This window comes from Lingula anatina, chromosome 7 (assembly GCF_051362555.1).
Source record: "Lingula anatina isolate TDL-2025a chromosome 7, LinAna3.0, whole genome shotgun sequence".
NCBI lineage: Eukaryota > Metazoa > Brachiopoda > Lingulata > Lingulida > Lingulidae > Lingula > Lingula anatina.
The window spans coordinates 20100998-20112338 of NC_141773.1; the positions used below are offsets into that span (position 1 = coordinate 20100998).

The following is an 11341-nucleotide window of genomic DNA, read 5'->3' on the forward strand; positions in this document are numbered from 1 at the left end:
GGAATGTTCTCACAGTGTTCATTTCATTAATTTTACAGGTTTAACATACATTGTAAAGGTCAGGTAAATATATTGACGCATGAATCATTTTGAATTTTCAATAAACATGAGTAGAGCGCTACGCGAAATGTTATTAAAAAAAGAAATATGATTAAACTACCTACATTCCAAAGAGTGGCACAGCACTCCGCTTTTAAAACAGATTTACTGGCTACCAGTTCGGAGTAGATTTTTTCTTACTTCTTCATCATTATTTCTGTAGTTATTTGTATTATACCTTGCCATTATCTATTTATTATAAATATCCAGATAGCAAGAAGTCGTCGAGCCGACAGCAAGTTTCAGCTACGAAGTTAATCCGATGCGCCACTGAAGAGGACAACGCCACCGAGCCGATTACGGTGTCGCTGTCGCTGGATAGGAATTATCTTTAAAGAGAATCGTTTTAAGTGTAACAAGTTATAACTTTTTTAATGTTCTTTAAAGGTTGATTTAAAGTGTAACAAGTGACAAAAGAAAAAATATATTAATTTTGTTATAGGTAACTGGAAATAACGTTTTGTAACCGTGTGGTTTTTATTTAATAATGTTGTCTCTAGTTGATTATTTGCATTTCTTTTAATAAACCATTTTGTAAACAAGTTTTGTCTATATATTTTTATGAGTACACAAGTGAATCAGATTTCTTTCACTATTTGATGTCGAATAAGCCGCCGTTAAAAGTTCATTTATGGGATTTAGAAAAAGCCCAAAAAGGCCATTTTCGGGTTGTTACCTTTCCCGGTCACAAATGCCACTCTCCACGTCTTAACTGGAACCCAGGTTTGGACAAACACGGCGGTTTCCTCTTTGTTTTCTGATTGGTGACATTGTTTTGAACATATTTATTTTTTGTTTCTGATACATATACAGTAATAACCCGCTATCCTGTCTTTTGGACCCTTGTTTCATTTCTTGCGCACCCAACATACCTTCATCTTTGCTAAAATACAAATCTAGGAACTGAAAAAAACAATTCCCAGTTCTTTCGTGTTTTATTCGCCAATTTCACATTCCACACGACCTCCACTTTGTAACACTGAACGCTTGATTTATTGATCAGAGTCTGTCGCCATAAATCAGCGCGAACAAAGCCAGTTCTCCGTCTTGCCACCCGATGTGTGATTGATAGGTTAAGGAATTAAAAATATAACTGATGCACTTTCCGGGGCAGGATGGGGTTAAGATTTAAGGCCCGTGAAAGGAGTAATTTATTCATTGACACAGGTGTTGCTCGTTCTGGGCCACACACGCACAGATATTATCTTCGGCATGTATCCGAAGTGTTTCTTTCGGTAAGTCAACAATAAATTCGATTTTGCTTCAAGTGGGCTTTGGAAAATTCTTGACCTTAATTTAAGGTGTTTGACCGTGAAGTAGATACAGAGGACTCTGAATGTTCGCACACGTGTTCAAATTCGAGTGCCAAGACGGCAAACAAATACATAGGTACATGTTTTACTGTGTCGTACAACCCGGAGCGTATTGCTCGCATGTATGCCTTATGATGATCAGTTTCCAGTCCCTTCGGGCTTGAACTTTTTTTCTTATCAAGACAAAACAATACACCGCATAATTTGAGAACTACATGTATCTTTGGCAACCAGTGGCGGATTCATTAATTCACGCTGGAACAGGATCTTTAACACACAACCCACCATCCTGCAGGAAAAATATCAATATCTTTTAAGAGAACATACTAGTCTTTTTACAATACTTATATTAGGGCATACAGTCGGGTCTCCCTTTCTTTTGAGAAGGGACTGATGATCCGCCATTTTGCTTTGGAAATGGGGCGGGCGTAGGGGGAGGGAGGGGGGTATAAGCCCTGAGTTTCCACAACGATAACGCTAACCACGACAGCACATAAATGATTTTTAAAGATAAATAAATAAAAACCCCGCAAAGTTTAAAAAATATTTCCTTTGGAACTTATTCCTCTGTATAGATTCTTGTCCTAGCACATGTATATGACCTCGTGAATCTGGATTTTCCGTGGTTCAAGACATTTACTAATTAAAACTGGTAACCTCGAAGCGATTGACAAGCTATCAAAATTAATTTTGATATTAACAAAAAACAAGCAGAACCAGTTCTGGACATATTTAATGGCGTCACGGTAACCGGACAGTCACCAGCCAAGCAACAGGCCCAGTCTAGGGCATACATATCATCAGTTTATCGTCAGTTTATCATCTTTTGAGGCAAAAAGAAACGGCACAACAACACCACAAAGGCGAAGATGCCGCAGTCAGATATTATTCCAATCAATTAACAGGTGTTTACAAAATTTTTGGCCCACGGTAAAATTCGCAATGAAATTACAATAAGTGCTCTAACCTCAGAGCCCAGTTTCATCTGTACGCCGAGAAGCCGCAGCAATGGAGTACCGGCACTGCAGACGCCTGGTTCTGATCGTGATCTTAAGTACGCTAAGTCGAACTTTTGCAAGTAACCACCTTACAAACAAACAGACCAGTTATATGTCTAAGTCATCTGGTCGTAATACTGAGAATGCGGTTTTAAAAGAAAACTTGAATCGCGAACAAACGGGAAAGTTTGCAGTTTTTGATTCTAAGGAGTCAAACAGCACTTACAGAGGAACAACGAAGGCTATTGTTTTGAACGACGAAGATAGCAATGACGCGTCAGGGGACGAGGCAGACATACAGACCGCCGCCTCTGGATTCGACTTGGCGAGCCATACTTTGAAGGAAATCATCCATAAGGTGCACAGAATCGAGCAATTAGAGGAATCCCAGGAGAAAAAACTGGACAATATTTTTGCGTTTCTGGCCCAATTGGACCTCGCCCTGTCGGACATACGGGATCAAATTTCTGGTGAGAAAAGTAAAGTTTTAAAAACTTTAAAAAGGCAGAAGTACCGAAATATTGGCACGAAGTGCACTCGTCTCGGACCTTTATCAATGTCAAACGTTTTTCCCCCCAACAAATTCAATATAAATAGCGTAAACATTCAAGAATTCAAGTCAAATATTGCTTTATAATACCAAAAAAATCACTAATAAATATACCCAAGCCTTTCTTAGCATATTTTCCCGGTCTGTTATTTTATAATTATTTTTTTATTTACACAGATTTACCTCTGGATGTCATGCAGATTCTCAACGCCAAAAATATCATCAATACTGCTATCGTGTCAGTCCCTGTTGACAACGAAAGACAAGAGCTGAGACGTCCACGGACTCAGAGTGACTTACAGCTACAACAGACGTCTTCTGAAACTAAAACCAAGTTTGGTATCGTTCCTGCTTTGTCTGAAAGTGAAAAGCTCTCAAATGTTGATGTGTCAATAACGACAACAGCAGCATCAGTCACGACAACAGAGACTAGCCCGTCGCCCGCAGTGAAGTACAGGTCGTCAATTTATCATCTTTTGAGACAAAAAGAAACAGAAAGACTACAACACAAAGATGAAAATCGTCGTCAACCGCACGAAGTAGTAGAGCAACAGCAACAGCAGAAACAACAACATAAACAGCTGCGCAATTTAGTTCGAAATTCCCCTGTTGACCAACTGGGAAGTGGGTCTAGTAGCACGAGACATGGGCACCGGACATATACCTCCCCCATAGCCACTGGCACCCGAAGAGCACAGAGACGCTGGCTCATCACAAAATTCGGATCACGTGAGGCAGCATCCACGCTGAGGTCCCGAGAGGAAAAACACCTTTCAGGTAAAATCGAGCAGTAGTACTACATTTTCATTTTCAACTGCCTATGGCAAACGCCAAAAGTATAGAATAAAACAGCAAACGTCTACTTGCACGCTGAAAAGCATAAACCTATACTATCCTTATGTTTCTGAAAAAGTCCTGAAAAAATATGTTTTTTACTTTACTAAAAAATGTTTGTTATTGCACGGGCGACTTCTTAAATGTTTGATTTTTTAAATGACAACCATAAAAAATAATGCCTGCATTACATGCAAAAGAAAGGAACAGAACCACACGCACGCATTGTCCACATCCCGATACATGTGACACGTTTCCGGTTAAAGAATTGATAGATTCTTGGCGGGGAATGCACGTGCGACCTCAACTGCTCTCACTCTACCCGTGATTATTATTATTATTTCATACTGACCCCTCCTTGGTTACTTTAGGGCACAAGTGTCCCTAGAAATACCCACCACGTTTAACCACAACAATGCAACCCTCTGTGCCAGGATGTTTTTATGCCGTGCGTGTGTAGAGATGTGGTCAGACAAGACCCAAAGTGAACTGGAGTGGCCCAACTGTGCTTTAGCTCCAGGGTCCAGAACAAATGTATGCTTTACATCTCTGTTAAGGTAGCAAGGCGACGCAAGAAGTTTTTTTTAATCAATCTAAAGCAAATTTATCATTTTTTTAAGCGCCACAATTGATAGCATTCAACTTTTATCTCTTATTATTTGGTTTGGAGGTGTCTTCAACAAAAACCATGGGGAATCGGGCAAAATTGTAACTGCATGTACATGCCCGTAGCCAGGGGGGTTCGGGGGGTCGAAAGAACCGCCCCTTTTGCTGGGAAAAGGTCCACTCTGGGTAAAATTTGGTCTAGGTACATAAAGTTTTTATGGGAAAAGGTCCATTTTTTCAGAAGGAGAACCCCCCTTTTGAAATTGCTGGCTACGGGCCTGATGTAGTAAAATGTTTTAGTGTTTTAACATCGCAACAGTTTGCTTGAAATCTGAATGAAAAATATAGATTAATGACTGTAATCATCCAGTTTTTAGCCTTTTTAAATTCTTACCTAGGAACAAGAAATTGTTTACATTTAAAGAAAGTAATATTCTAAAGGGGTTTTATACCATCATTGGTTACAATTTTAATTCTAACGTTTTGAAAGACCACTTATTCAACAGAACACGATGTCTCATTTTACAGAATGCCCCAAAGGATACGACCTCCGCTACGGTAAGAGCTGCTACTACGTCAGCCCCCGCTACTCGTACACCTTTGCGTGGGAACAGGCGCGTGCGCAGTGTACGGCTCTTGAGGGGAGTCTGCTTTCAGTGGAAACATGGGACGAACACCAGTTTCTGAAAACGCACTTGAAAGGTAACACATTTTCGATATTCCGATTATTTTATCCGCATTCCTTCTCTGTACTTCTTCTCATAATACTTTAGTGATAAGATAATTCCGATTAAATGATCATATGCTCTAGTTTGTGGCGTTTATTAAGTGCCTACAAAGCCCTACTACTGATATATTGTTTATCGGGTATGTTATTATCATAAAGTAGCATAGGTATATTTTTAAAAAAGAAAGAAATACTTTCTTATGTACATTATTCTGAAATCATTATTGCAGATCGTGAACGGTACGGCTATGTATGGTGGACAAGCGGAAAATACTGGCCACCAACACAACTGTTCATCTGGACAGCCAACGCCAACAGAGTGACCTACGCCGACTGGGCACAGAACGAGCCGAAGGTGCGAGAAAATCGCTGTATTACGATGTGGAGCGGGCTCCGGTTTAAGTTCTATACAACCCCGTGTGACGTACTAATTGCTACGGCGTTTATATGCGAGGTGCATCTAAATTGATGATGTTAAAGGTTTCCCCAAAATCACAGCGCTACGTGGGCATCAGAATCACTGATGGCAAATCCTCGCCTTCTTCACACCCATGAACTATAGACAGCTGACTTAAGACTACTTGCACTAGACATCTGTGCAGGAGAGTCCACATATTTTATTCAGTCATGTTGACAGTTCTTTTTCTTTTTGCAGTAAATATTGTGTTCAAACTGATCTTTTTAACTACATTTAACACCTGCCGTTGTGTTTAGTTCTATTTATAATCAATTACTTCAATCACCTTACGGTTTTCTTCAATAATAAGTAAATGATTAAATGTTCTTATTCATTTATTCATTCATCATCCCAAGGATTAATGTTAATACACATGGTATTTAACCCTGAGCGCTGTGGTTAACTTTTTATTTTCCATCTTTTTCTTGGATATTTTGATCCACAATGTGTCTTCTCTCAAAGAATTATCTCAGCAGCTGTGGTTAGCGCTAAGGAAAAGCGACAATTTATTTTTTCAATCAACAGTCAATACTAATACTGTTACATGTAATAACACGAGCAGATGCTCTAGATAGATATCGAAATAATGTAGGTAAACAACATTTTCAATATCAAGTGTTAGTTGAAGAAAAATTGGATGTTTTGCCCCCTCCCCTCTCTCTTTGATAGCACTGCCAGTGATGACCTCATCTGACCTTTTAATTTATTTTCGCATAATTTCATTGCGCTATTTACAGAGGTTTGGTTAAACATTATCCTGGTACCATAGGCATAATTTATAAATATAATGCAATCACGGTAAAACCCACGAGCTCTGAAGTAATCAAGGCACCCACAACCGAAACAATGGTGGTCACATTGCACGTGCCGCGGTGACGTCACTGATATGAAACTCCTCGATATTCATTGCATAATTATCAACGATAAATGCCGCAAGGAGTCACGGATCGTGACCAGGACTACAATGTAAATAAGGAAGTTGAATCTTAATATAGGTCAATGGTAAGTTAACTCTGCATAATTGACAATAAAATTTCTTGTGTGCACGCGTGTTCGCGTGCTAGTTGAAAAACCCGTTCAGTATTTATTGGGACTACTCGACGAGGCGGAGGCAAAGGTCAAATATATCAGAAACAACACAACTCAATGATTTAAAGAATTTTTATGTAGAAATTGTCTTCATATCATTGAGGTGATATGTACATACAAACAAGGCTTAAAGGAATACAAACGGGAAAACGCTTTAAACATCTAAGCAACATCGATTAATATGTTTTATCACGGTGCGTTTACTTGCTTGTAATTTACGCGGATAAAAATATACATGCACGTGTGTTTATTTGCCCGTGTGTATTTGGGTGTTTTCACCCGATATATATATATATATATATATATATATATTTATATTAGAGATATATAAGAGATGTCCATTTATGCCTACGCAAAATAGTTAACAAGGAAGGCGCAAAAGGCACATTCACAAATGAAAATAAATAAAACACCATTCCTCTGAAAAATATAAAACTAGTGTAGCAAAAGTGAAAACGTTAACTTATATATGAAAATACAAGGCAGTAATAAAGCCTTTCTGAAAAAAATATCATCATACGAATACCTTATATGTTGCAAGAGCTACACAGCAAGTCGGCATCAATTCTTTAAACAATTAACTCAAGAACGATGGCAGTTCTAAAAAAAGTAATACAATACGGAATCAATAGATCAATAAAGTTGACGTACATGTATAAGAAACAGCCATTAGAGCTACGACGATAATGACGTCACTGTCCCCCTGTGCCGATGTCTGCGTTGTTGGCGTGGAGCAGAAGTAACACTCGGTGACGGAGACGGTTTTCCCGTGGACGCCATCTTTGTCGTGGTCATCTTTGCGGAACCGCTCGTGTCTTGTGGTGAAGCGGGGGGAAAAATTCCACCAGATGGCCCTTTCTTTCCTGCTAAATTCGGACTGAGTGCTTTCGCAGACGATGGAGTATTTGCCGTCGAAGTTGGAAGAGAAGTTGCCGCAGATGTTGATGTCTCCAGTTTTTCCCGATCAACAGAAATCCAGTTCTTAATATGGTTGTCATAGGCGCGAATTTCATTCAGGGTTCTAATAAGGGCATGGGAGTATATTTCCATTGTACCAAGGTCCAGTGTAGAAAAAGAAATATCGGAAGGCCGTGGAAGTTTGAATGCCTCGAAAATGAGCTGAAGCTGAAAAAAAAAAAAAAAAAAAACACCTTTCAAAGTGCTCTATCAATGAATCCAAATGCAGGTAATGTGGCCCACAATTAACACTAACAATAAACGTGTTAAAAGGAAAGGGGGCTATTTAAAAATTTTGTATCAAAATAAAATTAGTTTTTTTATCGATTATAATTATATTGACGTTAATATAAAAATTTAAAGATTTAAATAAAATGAGTCGTAATTTGTAAAAATGGAGGGTCTTTAAATTACAAGAGGTGGCAAAACCTTGAAGAAAAAAATATTTTAACGAGACCATTACGTCCACGTCCGCGTCACTCTTGACGCCGTATATTCGACAGAACTATTTATTTGCGAGCAAAAAAAAAAAAAAAAAAAAAAAAAAAAAAAAAAAAAAAAAAAAAAAAATCGTTCACCTTATCAATTCCCACCGCCAAACTTCCATTGAGTGAAAGTGTCTTCTCCTGGAGGTCTTTGGCATAACTTGGTAGAGTGATGTTGAGAAGATTTTCAATCGTCTCTCTCCATCCCATCACATTCTGGTACACGCAGGTCGTCTTAAGCTATAAAATATATTTAGATAGTAAATATGAATGTAAACAAAGTCAAAAGAAAAGAACACCAAAGCATTTCACCTTCAAAAATAGAATTTAAATTCGGACAAAATTAAAAATTATGCAAACGTGTGCACTTAATTATGAATTAGGAGAAACAGGTCCTAATACAATGTTGTATTTATAAATTAAAACATATGCAGATAAAGTGCATCGTTTAATGTTATATGAAAACGAATTACAAGAAGACCACCCTAAATCACATCATAATTGTTTATGTACGTAGTAACTAAACTATCTAATGGAATGTAACGAGAAACAGTTTCATTTTTATACATTTATTTGATCTTTGTTAAACCCGAGATGGTAAAACAATTTGTTTTTTTTTGTAAATTATTATTATTATTGTTATTATTATAAATATTATTATTATTATTATTATTATTATTATTATTATTATTATTATTATTATATGACAGCCCCTGTCACTGATAGGTTAAACAATTAACCTCTAATTAAATGGCCTCAGAGTCCTGACAAACAAAATATTTATAATAAACAACTAAAAATCGCGTTTCAAAATATAAATTCATTTATTATTTAAAGGCAACCATTTCACAGATAGCGTAGAACAAAAACGGTGACCTGAAATTACCTTTCCTGGAAAATTTCAACTTCGGGTTTGAAATTTGAAAAATCTTAATATTGAGACAATCCCTTACCTGAGCGTCGCAGGAAGGCGTGGTTGCGGGCAGACACTCCGGCCGGAGCTGGTCACTGGTCTGAGAAACAGACGTTGTCACGTCCCACGGAAGGCAGTAACTGCCCACCATATTCTGGAAAAAAAAAACCCACAAATATACAGATTAGGTATAGTTTAATTACACGTAAAGGAAGCGAAATAAACACGAGGGATGCATTTAGCGAGTTTATCTGGCGTAGAAGTCACCATCCATTTAAATGAATTTTCACTTTTACATCAATTTGCAGTTTTCTTAATTTGTAGAGAGATCTGTTATCTGTCGTGCTGGACCTCGAATTTCAGAATTTCTTAATTTTAATTTATAACTAATTCTTGTTAAGGCTTTATGAATAAATAACCCTTCTTTTTTCCCTATAATTTGTAGGGTCAAATTTTACAGTTTTGTCGTTGAGCGAGTCTTGCCATTTATTACTTATGCTACTTAAACACACTGTTTTAAAATCGAATAAAGTTCAAAATTAACACTTAGCATCGCTATGCAGTGGTGCGGTGTTGGTATGGAATATAGAAAATGTTGATGTTATTGTTCTTAATGACACATTATTTATGTCTGATAATCTACATGTTAAATGAATTACACGTAGTGCGATTTGAAATGATTATCAAAATATGAGCAGAGAAAACAACCGTCCATAAGTTTTGAAAAAGATTTTAAAACAACAGATACGCCTCATTTGTGAAGGGAATACGCCATTTGAGATATTTTCCGATTGTTTTTTTCACGTATTGTCATGAAAATGGATATTAATCTTTTTCACGAAATTTACACACAACGTCCAGATATAAAGAAAAACAAATAAATTCTTTGATAAAAAAATAACCAAGTTTCTAAAATATATCATTAAAACAGGTCTATTGGCATAATTTTAATTAAAAATAAATTTGAAAATTCCACTTTCTTTTCCTGCGCTTGAGATTGTCGCAGGGAAATTTCAGCAGGTTGAAAGTTCAAAAATGAAGAAGCTGCATCATTTCGGATCTGAAGCATTTTTGGACATTCTATCCGACCATATCAAAAATACGTGAGAATGGTCATTCACGCTCACCTGGACTGTAGGCAGGGTAAGTAAGGCGTCGGACTCGCCTCGGATCCGTGTCCACACTCGGATAAAATCGTTAAAATACGAACGTTGTCGAAGTCGTGAGATGCTTTGATCGCCATCTGGTTTCTTCGGAACCGGTTTGCAGTCTAATTCCGCCACAAAGATCAGCAGCAGCTGGATGACTTTTTCTGGAATAATGATAGATCCAGACCATACTGAACTGGAATTGACTCATTCAGAAATGAAGAAAATGCCACAATTTTAGAAAGAAAAGATCAGTTCAGAGCTGATACACGTGCGATTTCACCAACCCAGCTACACAGGGCAGGCAAAGTTGCCTGGGTCCTGTCCCGCCCGGTCCTGAAGACTAGTTCCCACTCACCACTGGCCGCTTTAAAACCACCTGCTACTGTTCCTCATGTACAGCGGTACGTACATGCGTATGGACACACACACACACACACACACACACACACACACACACACGCAACCAGAGAGACACACACACACACAGAGAGAGAGAGAGAGAAAGAGAGAGAGAGAGAGAGAGTTCCCCAAGCGTAAAACCTTAAACCTGCCTGTGATATGTTATCTCCTGTAAAAGCAGCCAACTTACAGTACTCTAAAGCTGCCCCGGTGTATAATATGACAAATTCAAAGTAGCAGTCGCTTTCACAAATATTTCACAAATATATTGCCGGGAACCTAATTGAAGTCTAGAAGTTCCGGGTCGTGATGTACAAATGCCCCCCATGTCGAGAACAAATTAGTTTATCGCTCATATGTATCTTTCTTAGAATTTGACTATTCTCAGATACACATATGTATCATTGGAATTTCCCGAGGAACTGGGAGACGATTTTTCAATTTACAGAGCGACGTCATTTGCCTGCCTGGGGCGTCTAAGTGACCTGTTGGGACGAAAACGGGACAGCGCGTTTGTGTAATCTTACCTGCCGTCGCAGTCTAAAAGGTAAGAAACAATAAACACCTGGAAACACCTAAGAAACAATAAACACCTGGCTTTTTACGATTTAGTAAGTTTGCGTAGTCGGGTTCGATATATTTTTTAATGAAGCGTAAAAATCCTGGATATGACAATTAAATGCATTATAAATTTAGTTCTTCAAAACTCATTTTATTAAAGAACAAGGGGCAATAATTTGGAATTCGAAGTTATTGTTTCATA

The 11341-nt window shown here is 37.9% G+C and overlaps 2 protein-coding genes across 2 annotated transcripts; one reads left to right on the plus strand and one right to left on the minus strand.

Annotated features, from left to right (window-relative positions):
* The first annotated feature begins 1945 nt into the window (after positions 1–1945).
* LOC106161600 (uncharacterized) lies at positions 1946–5974 on the plus strand. Its single transcript, XM_087017965.1, has 4 exons — positions 1946–2880; positions 3138–3737; positions 4929–5102; positions 5358–5974. The coding sequence occupies exons 1-4, from the start codon at positions 2421–2423 to the stop codon at positions 5594–5596; spliced, it is 1473 nt and encodes a 490-aa protein (XP_086874091.1). The 5' UTR covers positions 1946–2420; the 3' UTR covers positions 5597–5974.
* A 763-nt stretch (positions 5975–6737) lies between these two features.
* LOC147760854 (uncharacterized) lies at positions 6738–10891 on the minus strand. The gene is made up of 4 exons (XM_087017975.1): positions 10156–10891; positions 9069–9182; positions 8209–8355; positions 6738–7798 (listed from the first exon to the last, which is right to left on the minus strand). The coding sequence occupies exons 2-4, from the start codon at positions 9177–9179 to the stop codon at positions 7349–7351; spliced, it is 708 nt and encodes a 235-aa protein (XP_086874101.1). The 5' UTR covers positions 9180–9182; positions 10156–10891; the 3' UTR covers positions 6738–7348.
* Positions 10892–11341: the final 450 nt, after the last annotated feature.

Coding starts and splice junctions, on each gene's coding strand:
- LOC106161600 (XM_087017965.1), top strand. CDS start 2,421: ATGGAGTACCGGCACTGCAGACGCCTGGTTCTGATCGTGATCTTAAGT. Junction 2,881..3,137: donor CATACGGGATCAAATTTCTG/GTGAGAAAAGTA, acceptor TTATTTACACAG/ATTTACCTCTGGATGTCATG. Junction 5,103..5,357: donor TCTGAAAACGCACTTGAAAG/GTAACACATTTT, acceptor TCATTATTGCAG/ATCGTGAACGGTACGGCTAT.
- LOC147760854 (XM_087017975.1), bottom strand. CDS start 9,179: ATGGTGGGCAGTTACTGCCTTCCGTGGGACGTGACAACGTCTGTTTCT. Junction 8,356..9,068: donor CGCCTTCCTGCGACGCTCAG/GTAAGGGATTGT, acceptor TATATTTTATAG/CTTAAGACGACCTGCGTGTA. Junction 7,799..8,208: donor TGGCGGTGGGAATTGATAAG/GTGAACGATTTT, acceptor TTTTTTTTTCAG/CTTCAGCTCATTTTCGAGGC.